At 50.2% G+C, this 15,512-nt stretch overlaps 4 protein-coding genes across 4 annotated transcripts; 3 read left to right on the top strand and 1 right to left on the bottom strand.

The window, feature by feature from the left end:
• Positions 1–996: 996 nt before the first annotated feature.
• STEHIDRAFT_73016 (uncharacterized protein) lies at positions 997–2,498 on the bottom strand (the record flags this gene model as incomplete). Its single annotated transcript, XM_007299393.1, has 5 exons — positions 997–1,641; positions 1,715–1,807; positions 2,049–2,186; positions 2,257–2,410; positions 2,481–2,498. The coding sequence occupies 5 exons, from the start codon at positions 2,493–2,495 to the stop codon at positions 1,574–1,576; spliced, it is 468 nt and encodes a 155-aa protein (XP_007299455.1). The 3' UTR covers positions 997–1,573.
• Positions 2,499–2,691: 193 nt separating this feature from the next.
• STEHIDRAFT_152883 (uncharacterized protein) lies at positions 2,692–3,166 on the top strand (the record flags this gene model as incomplete). Its single annotated transcript, XM_007299937.1, has 4 exons — positions 2,692–2,774; positions 2,841–2,861; positions 2,942–3,010; positions 3,037–3,166. 4 exons carry the CDS (start codon positions 2,692–2,694, stop codon positions 3,164–3,166), a joined length of 303 nt encoding a protein of 100 aa, XP_007299999.1.
• A 606-nt stretch (positions 3,167–3,772) lies between these two features.
• STEHIDRAFT_49989 (uncharacterized protein) lies at positions 3,773–6,151 on the top strand (the record flags this gene model as incomplete). Its single annotated transcript, XM_007299325.1, has 12 exons — positions 3,773–4,142; positions 4,215–4,300; positions 4,445–4,505; positions 4,670–4,732; positions 4,818–4,864; positions 4,939–5,001; positions 5,094–5,118; positions 5,197–5,210; positions 5,380–5,583; positions 5,685–5,765; positions 5,837–5,959; positions 6,125–6,151. The coding sequence occupies 12 exons, from the start codon at positions 3,773–3,775 to the stop codon at positions 6,149–6,151; spliced, it is 1,164 nt and encodes a 387-aa protein (XP_007299387.1).
• A 5,703-nt stretch (positions 6,152–11,854) lies between these two features.
• On the top strand, positions 11,855–14,981 carry STEHIDRAFT_49168 (peptidase C14; the record flags this gene model as incomplete). Its single annotated transcript, XM_007299266.1, has 11 exons — positions 11,855–11,894; positions 12,037–12,111; positions 13,539–13,624; positions 13,729–13,789; positions 13,868–13,930; positions 14,027–14,073; positions 14,142–14,204; positions 14,269–14,293; positions 14,360–14,565; positions 14,639–14,719; positions 14,835–14,981. Coding segments are annotated over 11 exons (894 nt in total), but the record flags the coding sequence as incomplete, so codon positions are not given.
• Positions 14,982–15,512: the final 531 nt, after the last annotated feature.

Here is a 15,512-nt window from a genome sequence, read left to right as displayed (position 1 = left end):
AATACCCGGGATAGGGACGCTGCGACCATGTGCGATCCCGGCACCGATACCATAACGAGGATTTTCGAAATTGATGTTCCAGGCTTGTCCGGCAGCCCGTGCAACAGGGCTTTTCGAAAAGGTTGTCCCAAGGTTGCAACGTCCTCCCCTCTACGTATCCGCTTAGTCAGCCGCTCCCTACCGCCTTCAGAAAGCTCTGACGACTGCATATGCCCAAGTCGCGTTCTCCTTGGGTAGCTCATCCTTCCCCGCCTCACTGAGTGTCATATACCACTCATGTAAGTACTATCCATTTAGTAGATACCTGCTACGTATTTATTTCGACCATCTGTCCCTCCAGTCCGTCTTCTATACCCTTGGAAAAAACAGCAGCGGATGAACATATTCAAGGTGTCTCGCTAGTTGTGTACGCCTCTATGGTCTAGTGGTTTCGCTATAGGTTTGTTCTGTGCCCGACCGTGGTTTTAGGCCGCGCGTTCAATTCTTGCCGCGGGCAACCAGCATTTTGGGTGTTTGACGGCTTGGCGGGAACCCTCGCAGTGCCCCATGGACAACCTTGGTACAACCTTGGCCGGCAACATTGGATCAGGGTCCGTCCGAAAAACCCCGGAACAGTATCGTGTCTGGCCTGTGACAACGTGCCGCCCGGCCGACCCTGTTACAAGGCTTCCGCCCTCCGGCGGTGTACGAGGAAAAGCCGTCGGACCAGAATAAAGTTCCTTGTCAATGGCCGGCGTCCTGGTTCCTGGGAAGGTGCCTTCGCGATGGTGCCACACTTGGATTCGTGCCACCCAGCAGACATCCTTGTCCGTCGAGTCGCGGCCCTCCAGTGACATGATCAATTGCTACGCAATGTTTAATGTTTACCGACTTAGCCTATGACCACCCGCCTAGCCAGAGACTTATATGTATGAGCCCACCACTTACCAAACCAACCCGGCTTCTCATTGGTGCATATGCGCGAACCCTGGATTGTTGCTAAAAACACCTCTCGCACCTACTCAGGCTCATGCTATAGCATTTGCATCTAACAGCTATCTGCATCTTGGGCCACATCCAACCACTAAACGTAGAAATGTAACTTTTTTCGTCGTCGTTCGTACTCGCCCCGTCCAACTCGAACGCATCCCAGAGCAACCCGCTCGTGCTGATCCGTTGACGGCCTCTACCCTTTCTACACGTCCCATTCCTCTTGCTCCTGATTGTACGCGTCCCACTCACATCCTGCCCAGTCCCAATAGTCATGATCAGCGGTTCTGTCCTCCACTCCCTCCCCTCTCCTCCCTTTCCTGCCTCATTCGACCCAACCCCTCGCCTCCCTTACCCTTGAGCTCCACGCAACCCATTGCTTATTAACCAGTCCGCGTTAAGCTTCGACTCGGTTCGGCTCAAGGCGGACAGTGGTACGGTACAGTTCGACTTTGCCGAAGGAAGGAGTCGTTGGGGATTTTCAAGAGTCGTACTTAGGGGAGGTTCAAGGACAGCGTCGGGTGGGATGAGATCGGGCTCGGGTCGGCGGAAATAGCGACAGGACATGGCGGTATGATGGAATCAAGTGATATATGTCTGGATTTTAATCTTGCAGGCTCGAGATCTCCATCGCGCTTTTCTCGAGGTAACCCTCGTATGAATCGGCCATATCTGTCACGTTTCACGTTGACAAAGTGTCATATCAGCGTATGAATAGATGCGCAGAGAAGGGGGTGGAACTCACGAGGATGGGTAGGCGTTTTGGAAGAAGCGCGGTAGCGGGCGATGATGGTTCGGTTGTGTTCTATAGCTGCGAGTTGGGTATGTTTTATTGTGCCTGTTTCGGGAGAGGAGGGAGGGAGGGAGGGAAGGGGCGTTAGTTAGGTTTGTCCTGAAGAGAGATTGATTGTATTTTCGGAAGAGGGCAAACGGATGGAACGACAACGCTATCGAGCGCATGTACGGAAAGGCCAACCATAGCAAACCGCGTGGCATCGTAAAAGTACATCCATCATCCAACATCCACCTCCCAAATAAAGAACATAAAAGGGATAAGATAAGAGAGAAAAGACGCGTACCAGAGACATGTATAACATTAGGCAAATACACCTTCCCTTCAATATTCGAAAGCATACTCACGCCCGCCCATGCCGTGCGGTATGGATCGCGCGCGACACGGACGATACAGAGGTTCGTCGTGGGCGAGAAGTATTTGACTGTGATTCATTCATATTCATTATTCGTCAAGCCAGGGAACACGTCATCATGTTCATGAAAGAGACGTACCGGAAAGGGAAGCGGCGACAGAGCCCCAGCCTGCGCTTCCAAAGTTGGAGATTATGCTTTGTCGGAGGGCGTTGAAGATGCGTTGACCGGTTAGGTCTTGGTCGGAGGTGCTAGTAGGAGACATGGGTAGGAACTCGACGAGAATCCACCGATTCTAACAACAAAGTATTAAATTTTGATTTGAATGAGTTCATGTTGCCTGAAGATGGATGAAAGAGACGGACCTTGAAGCGAACCATCGTCGAGGAAGGAAAGAAAGAGGCGTCGGTGTGGCGGTGGCACCTAAGCGCCCCTCTTACGTGTGACTAAATAAAGCCACAGCTTTCAATCAAAGCTGCGCCTTGTCCTCTCCATCAACATCACACTCACTTCTTTCATCTTACGCTCTTCTTCATCGATTTATTCTTGATTCAAATATTATACGGCAAGTAAACGATGTGGAACAATTATCCAGGCCAGCAACAACAGCATCATCATCATCAGCACCGTGGGCCGCAGGGAGGTCCCCCGCCGCCGGGGTGCGTACCGTTTCGTCCTGTTCTTGCGTTGCGTTTGTGTTACTGACGTGTTTTGACGCTGTACAGTGGATTTGGATTCCCGTCTCCGTATGTCTTTTCTTATCCCGTCCAAGCGTGGCAGGGAGCTCACATGTGCAACTGTTCTCGAATGTCGAATACGTGTGTAGAGAGCCAGGGTTCAATAGTCCAGGCTATGCACCTTCGTATGGGCCGCCGCCTGATGCTCCTCCTTCAGGGTACGCTAGCGTTCTCATATCTTTAGATCTTATTCCTACGCTTACGTCCGTCTCTCCTCACTATACCATTCTCCACCCTTGTTCTCAATCGGAATCCCGAACACTTCACCCTCCACTCCCCCAACCACCAATCACACCAACCAAACGAACAAATAAACGACCAACAAACGAACAGGTACGGACCCCCACCTGGCCCACCGCCCGTCTCGCGGAACAGCTACCCCGCCCAAGGCGGTGGGGGTGGCTATGGAGGGTATGATCAAGGACAAGGAGGGTATGGACCGCCGAGTGGACCGCCGCCTATGCCGTGCGTTTTCGTCTTTCTTTTGTCTACTCCATTCTCTGGTCACTCGATGTCTTTTCACTTGGCACTCAATGTCTTCGTTCTTGGAGCTGGAGTCGGTGTTGAAGGATGTTGGACTGACTGGGCTTTCTTTTCCGCTTATTTTTGGTGTCGTCTGTGTTGACCGGTTGCGCTCGTTTAACGTTTTGACGCTGGACGACTGACCTCTTTGACGCCCGATGCACACATGACCTATGACCCTCTTATGGACGTGGACGAAAATGGAACCCCTCCTTCTCTTCTCGCTCCTCCTTCGCTTCTCGTCGGGATATTCGCTCCTCGCTCCTCGTCTTGGTGGGATGTTCGCACGCGCAGTCATCAGGGCAGTCGGCCGTCGGGGTATGGCGGTGGAGGTGGCGGTCAGTCGGGATATGGAGGGAACGCGGGGTATGGAGGTGGAGAGAGCGGGTATGGAGGGTATGCGCCGCCCTGTATGTCTTTCTTTCGTCGTTGGGTTGCCTTGGAAGGATTATTTGTTCCTTCGTTGGCTGACCGACGCACTCTCACCTCCCACTCCTCCGTCTCACTCTTCTTCCGTCCCTCTCATCATCGCCCCTTCACTCCCACCCCCAGCCGGCCCACCCCCCCAACGTCCCCCCACCAACCAACAGAACTACGGCCCGCAATTCGAGAACCAATACTCGCACCAGCAAGAACAGCCCTACTTCCAGTACTCGCAGTGCAACGGGAAGAAGAAGGCGCTCTGCATAGGCATCAACTATTTCGGGACGAGCGCGGAGCTGAAGGGGTGTATTAATGATGCGCGGAATATTAAGCGGTTTTTGTGTGGTAAGTTTTCAGTTTTGTTCGTTGTGCAAACGGACGGGGAGGGAGCGGATGTTGTGCTGATGGCGTGGATAGGCCAGTTTGGGTATAAAGAGGACGATATCGTGATGCTCACGGACGACCAGAACGACCCGCGTGCGATCCCGACGAAGGAGAATATCGTAAGTTCCTTCTCTGGGTTTTATGCCCTTGCTTATGCTTGCCGTTGTCAAACTACTCTACATCCTCGCTCCACTCTACACCCCCACTCTGCTCTGCACCTTTTCTCCGTGTACTGACCAAGTTGTTTACGTTTCTGGATATAGTATCGCGCGATGCAGTGGCTCGTGAACGGCGCGCAGCCGAACGATTCGTTGTTCTTCCATTGTACGTCCTTTTTTTCTTCACTTTGCCAACATCACACTCACCCCCCATCCCCCTACGTTCCATATCCCCTCCGTTAATGGACACTCTTCACCGCGTCGACTGGACTTGTACTGACGGACTCGTTTGGATTTTTTCCTCTGGTTTGTGCGATAATGCACGAATAGACTCCGGACACGGAGGACAGACGAAGGATCTAGATGGGGACGAGGCGGATGGGTATGATGAGGGTGCGTTCTTCCGCCGCTGGCTCTGCCCTCTTGCTTTACATCCGCCATCATGCTCAATGGGGTTTGGTGTGCGGCGGTCGTGTAGTCATCTACCCCGTCGATTTCAAGGAGAACGGACATATCGTGGACGATGTACGTTCTTTTTGACTTCCTCCCGTTCGATTCCGCTCTGTTGCATTTGCGGTTGATTGACTGTTCGTGCATAGGAAATGCACGATATAATGGTACGGCCGCTCCCGGCTGGATGTCGGCTGACGGCGATATACGACGTGAGTTCTTTCTGCTCGTCTTTCTAGCATAATACACGCGAGTACGGAAGGTCTGACGGCTCGATTTTCTTTTCGCTCTGTGATGGGTGTAGTCGTGCCATTCGGGGTCTGCGTTGGGTACGTTTTTTTTTCTTTTGCAGCGTTGAGGTATTATGGATATGGAGAGTAAGACGGCTGATGAATTTGGACGGTTAGATCTGCCTTATATCGTGCGTCTATTTTATGGTTCTTGACGATTACGAATTTTACTGATACCTGATTCTCTCTTTTTGCCCTCTCCATCTCGCCGTATGCCTCCTCGCCCCTCCGCACACAATCACCCCCCCGCCCTCCGTCCACCCAATCCCTCTGCCCCCACCCTCCCCACCCCACCAACAGTACTCAACCGAAGGAAAAATCAAAGAACCGAACCTCGCCGCGGAAGCGGGCCAGGGGCTCCTCACCGCCGTCACATCGTACGCAAGAGGAGACATGGGCGGCGTGTTCAGCAGTCTGACGAAGATCGCGAAGACGGCGACGGGTGGGGGTGGGAAGAAGGCGGAGGAGAGGAGTAGGCGGACGAAGACGAGTTCGGCCGATTGTGTGAGTGTTTTTGGACGCTTTTTTCCTCGTTTGGGTTGAGGGTGATGGGTTGTGGGGTGTGTGAGGGTGATAGGACGCTGATGGTCGGGATTTGTTCATAGATCTCGTGGAGCGGCTGTAAAGATTCACAGACGAGCGCGGACGCGAACGAGGCAGGCAGCGCGACGGGCGCTATGTCATACGTGCGTTCTCTTCTTCGAAGCCCTCTTCGCGTTCTTTCTTGTTGACTTTGTCCGTCATGATGCTACAACAGGCCTTCATAACCGCCCTCTCCGCGAACCCGCAGCAGAGCTACATGCAGCTCTTGCAGGGCCTGAGGCAGATCTTGAAGGCGAAGTACAGCCAGAAACCACAGCTTTCGAGTTCGCATCCGATGGTGCGTCCTTTCTTCCTCGTCCGCTTTTCTATCCTTTCTCTATCACCTTTCTACTCTTCCTCGTCCGGTATTTTACTATTTTCGCTTTCCCTTTTCTATGGGAGGTGTTCTTGATGGGAAGGGTGTGGGCTGATGTGTTCTTCCTTGGGTCTGGATATGGAACAGGATACGAATTTGTTGTTCATCTGTTGAGATGCTATGGGTTGTGTAGCTCAGGATGGGCGATAGGAGGATAGGAAAAGATCAACGGTGGTTTTGAGTAAGTAAGAGGAGGATGGACAATGGACAGTTGTTTCCGGTGCAGTGTAAGATCGTGAACATTTGACCGTTCGGTGTTGGTGAGGTGTAGGTGTACGTATGGTGTGTGAGTGGACGTGTATTTATTTATCGTGACTTTTGATGTTGTATGGCGTTGTGTGAGGTTTTTTTCAGGGTCGGATCCCAAATGGTTGTCTTTTGACAGATGGTCGGTCGTAGCCTGATGTGATGTCGCCCCGGGGCGAGGTAAGTATTTAGGCTGCTTCGACCGGGGCGTCGAGTCAACGCATTCCATGACACGTCGCAGACACTCTTGTATAATCGCCACCAGGATTTCGCCAGGAATTATTTCTGAGTCTGACTGCAAACTGAAGTAGTACACACTGACCGCCGGCGAAAGTGAACTGACCCTGAATCGTAAAGCTTACCTTTGGGAATGTCTCCGTACATGAGCCAGCTATTCACCGGCTTAATCCCAGCCACGTACACAGGAACTTTCCTCAGTCAGTTCACAGCTCGTGTGACCTATCCAAATACAGCAAAGTTCGAACCAATCCGTAAGTGATCCCCCCTAGAGTCATATGAACACATTTGTACCGCATGACTGATCATGCTCCATCCCACAGTGGACCTTTGCATCCAGCTTTTTCCGTTAGCTTCTGAAACACTGATGATTTCGTTGATGCTGTACAGTATTGGAGGCGTGGTCTTAGAGATGCGGAGGTTGGGCCAGCAAAGCTTCCTGCAAGTGCTTCAGCGAGATTGTGGGTGCTCTATGCTGTGTCAAATTAATAAGGTGCCCAGGTATAGTAACACCCTTTGGCTTCAGTTAGGTTTACTATGCTACATGTGTGTTGTTAGTATTGTTCTCAGATATTTACGACTAACATCTTGGGCCCAAGAACACTTCTAGTTGCATCGGTTACTCGAGCAGCCCCTGATGTTGTACGTCCAAAAATGCTTGCACAGTCCTTATTTGATATGTGCTCAACATAGCTTGGAGCAACGTTATATAGATGGCGATGATAGGTAGAGCTACCAACAGCAATACTGGCACAGCCGAATGGATTCTAGGAAACATTGTATCTCCTTACTTCTACGTGTAAGTACCACCGGAAGTCATTTATCTCGCTCCGCTCTCGACGAGCAAAGAATCCGTTAATATGCTCATGAATTAATGGTTCCTTGTATAGGCTTCAGACAATCGCCGTCAATGTGATGTTCCTCAATCTCCGAAATCACGATAACCTCTCTAACGGTTCCAAGATCAACACCAACCGGTCAGCCCTTCCCGAGATAGACTTTGCACAGAATCAAGAGGTGGGCGGAATTGCAATCCCAGACATGGGAAGGTCCTCGGCTATTTGATTCCCACGGGGGGGGAGGTTGTCGTAACGTTGCCCTAAAAGGCATCTTCGAGCAATGCGACCGGCGGAGCAGACGCGCATGAAGCTGAGTGGCACTGTGGTGTTTGTGAGTCTGGAGAGCCGTTGATGAGCATTTCAGCTCATTTCACTGCTCAGAGCGAGTGCCTTTTGATGCAGGACACCAAAATCGAAGTCCTCAAAGGATACTTCTGCATGAAGTAACGATACCTGGTCCTTTAGGAACCAGGTTTTGACTGGAGACGAAAAAGCCAGACACCTTCCATAAATAGTAACTTCCTGCTCTCTCGCTCGCGTGTCATTCAAGGTCTAGGCTTCGGACCGGTATGATGCAGTTCAATGACATCATGCTCAGGGGCCTTCCACCATTTACTGACCCCGCGTCTCTTCGCCACCTTAAAGTTACCAAACTCTGCCTTGCAGAAACGATTTCTTTACTAACCCGTTATTCGAAATCAATATACCATGACCGGGATCTTGTCAGACTTGACCGGCTTGACCATTCAAGTTCAACCCACATTCTTCACAGGCCTTCGCAATCTGCAGTCTTCTTCGCGGCCATGGCTAGCTATGGCTGACAGCTATTTTCTCTCTGCTTTTCGGGTCACACTGTTTTTTGTCTTCCCTTGCGCATCTCTCTCTTTTCTTCTTAGCTTCTATCAAGTACATAGCTTTATTATTGGGCCATTAGTGCTTCGCTCAATGCCTCGCATAATCATTTCCTCCTGCCATTATCCTCTTTGGTTGGTCACCCAGTGCTCCGCTCAGCTAGGCTCTCGGTCGTCATTGAGTCGTCTTGCTCGTCAACACATCGTCCTCCTTGTCAGCTCCCTGCTCTTGCCCATCATAATCACGAACCTCGCACCGTCATAAAAATCACGGTTCGCTTTACCAATGTGCGTACTCACCTTGCATCGTTCACATGGCATCGCTTGCACGCATGCACCCTACTCGCTCGATTTAAAAGGAGGATGCATGGGTAGAGATACTCGATATTGAGAGGTGCGCGGAAGGAAGACGCGACAGATGAATTTACTTGTACCGAAAGCTCTTGAATGATTCCTTCGGAGTAAATGGAATGAGGTAAGGACTGACAGATGTGCGGGGCTAAAGCAGAGGCGGACTCACGCATAGATATCAACAATACTGTGGCCATTGCAGACTTGCTCAAGCGGTTCGTGTAAGATTTGTTTCTGCTCAGTTCTTTTTTGATTCACACCTTGCTCATCGAATCTCCATCCCGGGTTCATCCATTTTTCTATGACCCCTCTTTCACCGTTGTTACCACACTTGCCCCAATTCTAGTTTCATCTCGTCAACATCTCATTTTCATCTCCTCATCACGATAATCATGTACCCGTATACTCATCCGTGCACCATGAGGACGTGTCGCCTAACAGATGAGATAAGTATACGGTTAGAGACCTGTACCCAATAGAGGCTATGAGGAGCAAGAAAGGAGTGACAAATGGGCCCCAGGCGGAGTCGTTCTTGACTTTCCAGAGTGAAGGGAGAGAAGGAGTATGCATAGGGATCGAGGAATATGCGGAGCAACGCATGTACATTCGGGTCTCGTAGCCGTCCCGAGTTCGCGGACGCAGGTTCTGTTCGAGTCGTTCTGTTTCCAATCTGTTTCTTATTTCTTATTACTTTGATATCTCTCACGATACTATTCATCACATTCAGGCTGGTTCTACTCATTCAGAGCCTTAGCTGTACCATTATCCTGTATATATCATATTCTCCTCTTCTCCTCATCTGATTTGAATATCTAGAAGCTTTTCAGAATCACACAAGTTGACAAAATCACTTCGGAGGGCCACGAAGCGGCTGGGCGGAGCTTGCGGAGCCCTGGCACGGCAGTGGCCCTCCGCTAGCATCAATATCACTTTGAAGTTTGCAGGCATGGTCAGAGTTGAAGCTTTGAAGAGGGTGTAAGTAAGAACGGTTGACACAATTACAGGGAACATAGGACCAGGTCGCGCCCGGAGGGCAATCATATTATACCACAGAGCGGTACGGGCCACAATGGCGCTCTCGGATCGGCCACGCAGCCCAAAATGGTAATTCAGAAGGCATGTTACGACAACCTCCCTCGTGAGAATTCAGTAGCCGAATGTCCGAGCTGTGTGCCGGATTCCAATTCCGCCCACCTCTTGCACAGAATCGGTTCTTGGGGAATATTGGAGCGCCTGTGGATCCTGATCAGTGGGACGATGACTTTGGAGAGGCTGAAGGAGGTGTTGGTAATAGCGAAGATGGAGAAGTTGCGGCGACCCGTTGTAAGTCATCTCGAATCTTGACAATGCGCATTTGACAGTATTTCTGGTCCTGATCCTTTTTCTTTCGATATGCCGACAACAACGACGGAGGGAGTGGAGAAAACGAAATCCAAATGGTACCTATCGAACGTACTGGGGATATGCTCATCTAGATCTTCCAGTCCAAGCAGTTTGCGAGCGTCTGGGCTCTGTATGGGCGGTCGGACCTTCGAAGCAATTCCCTTATCGAGTACAGGTTTACATGGGCCAAAAAATACGTGATTGACAGGCAGGCTGTGCTAGAGACCTGTCAGGGTGTTCGCGGGGAACAGCACCATCCGGAAACTGGTAAGTTAATACATATATCTCCTAGATGACGATCCCTGTATTGGGATGAGTAGCTCAAGGCTGTCACTCACGATCGAATGGTTCCAATAATACTTAGCGGAAAGGGGTAGCAGGGAAGATTACTTAAGTAGTGAAGACTCCATGAGATATATAATCGATCAGGTCGCCGTGAGCACAACATTAGATTCGTGAGGCATCCCCCTTCCCGCGCACCTTGTGTGGGGATCGGAGTCGTAAATTTCATCAGATACACATCCGCGAACCGGGACTAGTTCGCAGCCGACATGGATTCAAGTCAAGGCGTGGGAGTATAAGTAATTCTAGTGTCCAGCATACGTGCGTCCGGCGTGGCGACTTTTGTGCTTCGCACTAGGCCATGGACAGTAAGTATGCAGGCCAGCAACTTCATGCCGGTCACGGTGGGTGTGATTCGGAAGGCGTGATTCGCAAAGGCGCTTCAAGCTCTTGACTCGGCTTGGACTCGGCAGTCGCCTCAGGATGCTCACATCGCAAAGCACCATTTCAAAGCCTTTCACCAGATACCAACAGAGGTTCTCAGATTCCAGCAGAGGTTCTCAAGGGTGCCAGCAGTGGACTTGGATATCGTTGGAAAATTGTGGTCGTGGTGGACGCATGGATGCGTGAGAAAGTACTCTAGGTGGCGCCGTCGTCAAGTTTAAGCTTCCTCCGGCATCCTCCAACGGCGATCCTCTCGTCAGGCGCTCCGACATGTCGGCACTTCAGCCGTCCTTCCAACTTCCAAGTTCCCGCTCTCACCTCCTTCCCGTCTTCATGAGGCTCATCAGCTTGCTGAACATAGCTAGTGGTGTTCATTCCTTAGCCACTGGACTTGCTCGAATGATGAGCCACCTATGTTTTGCGCCCACTGTCACTATAAGTATGAGGCTGGGCCCGTATCATTCGTAAACATACGCAGGACGCGAAGTCTCACCCACTCAGTCGTTGACCTGTCTGCCTCTGAAGCTCTCTCTTGCTTTGATATCTGGCCTTCATCTTTAGCTTGTCGTCTTAAAGCCATTTTGCCTCTATAACGCACATCTAGATCTTCCACCAGCAATGAATAAGTCCTACCAAGGGGGTGGCAGGAATAAAATAAAAAACCGGATGTAGGGGGGGGAGGGGGGCCCGGAGGGCCCTTAAACGCGAACTGTCCGGACATTATGGGAGGTCCCACGGCAGCCATTTGGAGGGTTCTTGGGGCTCATATATGATTATCTTTGTACACAGTGCTGGTAGAATTGTGACTAGAAGATGTTTTGAGTGTAAAAAGGATAATAATGAATACTTTTAGGCTAGGTTAAGCTACGGTCGACGTCGGTCATCCCCTCCCCTAGGCTAGGCTAGGTTAAGCTACGGTCGACGTCGGTCATCCCCTCCCCTAGCCTTAGGCTAGGTTACACCAACATTCATCAAAGCAATGAGTTAATACCACAATAACCCTCCGTTTTGATCTTTTATGTTGTGTGAAAAGTATTAAATAAATCATTTTAAAAACATTTAAATATTCGAGGGGGGGGGAGGGGGGGAGGGGGGTGAGGGCTTAAACGCGAAAGGTAAGATCCGGTACAGAATTTTATGCTTGCCACCCCCTTGAGTCCTACGTGTCTCTGGCGAACACCGTGAACGGTAAGAAGAAGGCACTGTGCATTGGAATCAACTACTGTACTTTTTCGACCAACTGTTCGCCCGATTAGGAAATTTCTAGGGTTGGGGTTGGCCGATGAACCTCGATTTCTAATCGGAGCTCATCGGCACCCTCAGATTTTTCCCCGCGTGACGCGTGACGAACAGTTGGTCGAAAAAGTACAGTATTTCGGAAAAAGCTACGAACTGAAGGGGTGTATCAACGATGCGAGGAATATGCGGAGCTTTTTACGCAGTGCGTACTTTTTTCTCTAAATACTTTTCATATATTTTCAGTCCCTAGGGTGAACTGAACACGCACAATGTTCTCCCTCGTCGGGATAGCCTGCGGATCACTCTGATCGTCTGTGAGCATCACGATATCGTCTTCTTCATACCCGAAAAAGGCTACAGGGTTTTGCATATGAAACCGGAATGTCGCGCGTAGAAAAATTCTGGGCGCCTGAGCCAAACAAAGCCGTAAATGGTAAGCACTCTCGGCGACGTTTCGGCAGTGGCGCACCTCAGAAACACCTCTCATCTCTCCGGCCCATATCGTTGTTCAGAGACCTCTCGATATGCTCTCCAGTGCTTGAACTTAGATCTTACGGAACTCCGCCCTATAAGAGTTCTCGCCTTCATCATGTATCCTCGTGACATTGTTTTCGCGATGATCAACACGTTCGGTGTTCCAGCGGTTCCCAACAACATTGCACCAACATCAACGTCGACTTTTCGCTCTAGTAGCCGCAAGGACAATCGGGTCTCAGCTCGTGCTCCCGGACACGCTATCTATGCGACAAAGACAACGAGATTCTGAACGCAAGTACCGGCATGACTGAAGGAATGTTTTTGTAGGAAGGAAGTTTGATCATTTGCGTATGTCGGAAGGGTACGTCCTTTCTTCTCTTTCATCGCATACAAAGCCATTGGACTTATTCTAATCTTTTCTGTCCATCGTTCCCCCTTTTCCCCTCGTAATTGAGGAACCACCTTGTCCGTGCTCCAGAATTGCTCTGCGACGTACTAAAACTCCGCGCACAAAGCATCAGGACTGGTTAACCGGTGCGTATTCGGTGCGCTTTCAATTGCGTGTGTCAGATTTCTGCTTCAGTACAGTCAACATGACAAGCTGATGCTCCCGGTCATCATGCTCGCGATGCCCTCCCGTCCCACTGTGTATGTCTCCGAGACATATGTGTCTCCCTCCCCTCTTTCTTAGTACAGCCACGTAGTATTTAGTTGGTATTTTGTTCATCCTTTCACGAGTCTCGAGACGAGATGCACATATGGAATGGCTGAGTGGGGTCACTGAGGCGTATCCTATGGTACCGGAGGAAGTCGAGTCTCGAGTCGTGTGGAATGGCAGCCCGCACGTCTGCGCCTGTTATGTTGAGGGTTGAGGGATTGTCTCGTCGGGCTCTTTTATCCCGGGTCTTTTGGACTTATCTGCTATGTACTTCAGTAGCAGAGAATGTGATCACAAATTCAAACCTGTTGAGCACCTTTCAGTGGGCATGCAATGTCGGTACGCTCAAGAACAGGGGCATACCTCGCTGGTGCCACACGAATCCTGCCGAGGAATGCCGAGAAAGTCTGCCGTTTATGGCTTTGTTTGGTTCAGGCACACACGATTTTTCTACGCGCGACATTCCGGTTTCTTATGCAAAACCCTGTAGTCAGGTGGACACGGAACAAAAAAAGAACACATTAGTCAGCGCGTGCTACCTGATCACAATAGGAAGAAGACTGGAAGTGCTCCGCGAATAGTCGAAAGGAGCTTCTCCCTTTCTCCTTCCTGCTCGCTTCATTCTAAAGTTCATACCGCTCATTTCCATATTGGTGAATGTATTTTGGGCTTGATGCATGCTAGTTACACGAGATGGGGTTGCTCGTGAAAGACGCACAGCCGGGCGACCTTTTCTTCTTCCATTGTGCGTCGTTCTCACCGTCAACTCTCTTTCTCGTTCTTCATTGTGTATTAATGTTGACTGTTCTTCGTACATGGACAGATTCGGGTCACGGAGATCAGAAAGCAGACACTGACCTAGACGAGGCTGATGGGTATGATGAATGTGCGTGTCCCCACCATTCACACCACCTCATCCTTTCCGCACGACTTCGTAGTCCCCGTTCTCTATGCTGACATCTGTTTAAATATTGGTGTATAGCGATCTGCCCTGTCGATTGGGAAGAAAGCGGATATATCATGGATGATGTAACTGTTTCCTTGTATCATCATCGCGTCGGAGGGGTCCGCTAACGAATAAACATTGGTACTCTTAGGAAATGAACAGTATCATGATCAGCTCTCTCCCGTCTGGTTGCCACTTTACGGCGATTTTCGACGTGAGTACATATACAGAGCAATCAGAAATGATAAACTAACGAACGCTGTACGCTTCGTTCACAGTCGTGCCATTCGGGAACCGCGCTAGGTGTGTCGCACCGGCATAATTTATACGCCGAGTACTAATCGTTCTCGCTCCTTCACAACGTAAAAGATCTTTCCTATACCATACGTCCACAGGAAGACACCGGCTCAGATGTGAAGATACCTGGTCCTACGGATATAATGGAGGCTACGGCAGCATCGGCTGAGGGAGTCGGTGCAAGGAGATTGGCGAGAAAGAATGGGAAGAGACGCGTGACGGTGTCGGATGGAGCGGAAAAGACACTTAGGCCAGCGAAGAGTATTGTGGCCGATTGCGTACGTTCTCTTTGATGGAGAGGCAGAGTGGAAGGCGAGATGCTGATGTATGATTTTGTTATGGGACATACAGATCTGCTGGAGCGGATGTAAAGACTCGCAGCTGAGCAATGAGATGGTGAAGGATGCGATCGTCACGGGGGCCATGTCTAATGTGCGTTTATTCACTCTTACATTCACTCTACCCATTTTAGGCTGTTCTTTCCCGACTCCTTTTCTATCGTGACTTGATACTTGTGGTGGCATTTGCACTAAAATCGGCCTCATAGGCCTTCATAACCGCTCTCTCTGCCAATCCACACCAAAGCTACAGACAGCTCTTGCAAGATCTGAAGCAGGTCTTGGGAACAAAATATTGTCAGGAGCCGCAGCTTTCGAGTTCTCACCCGATAGTGAGTCTCTTTCTTGTATGTTAATTATTTTGCTTCGAGTTAGGTAGCTTCAATGGAAACTAACGGCTGGATGAGTATAATTGGACACTGATGAGCTTTGTCTCTCGACTAGGATGCGAGTAATCCGCTTGTTTGCTGAGGAGGGCGAAAGCAATGTGCCATGAGAGGGTCGTATGATAGTTGTCCAGTAAATATGTCGGGGAATGTGGATCTTGAATAATTCACTGTGTCTACTCTGATAATAATTATACACAGAATGTATCGATATCGTCTCTGGCCGACAAAAAGCTTGAAGTCCATGGTTTCCTGTCTCGCGCCACATCTGTGCCACACTGCTCAAAGGTGACGTAAAACCCGCGAGCCGGCGACAGCTCTGAATTTGTCCCCACTCCTCCTCTTTGTGAGATCCTCGTCCTCTCGTATTCAGAACCGACCGCACGATATAAAGAAATTTTCGCATAACCGGTATTTACAACAACAATAGCCGATCTACTTCCGAAGCTGAATCATCCTTATCGTTTTCGAACCAGCGAAGGTCAACCTCAGGCTGTCGAT

This window comes from Stereum hirsutum (assembly GCF_000264905.1).
Source record: "Stereum hirsutum FP-91666 SS1 unplaced genomic scaffold STEHIscaffold_2, whole genome shotgun sequence".
NCBI lineage: Eukaryota > Fungi > Basidiomycota > Agaricomycetes > Russulales > Stereaceae > Stereum > Stereum hirsutum.
The sequence above is the reverse complement of the archived record's forward strand: the minus strand, read 5'-3'. Positions and strand labels throughout refer to the sequence as shown.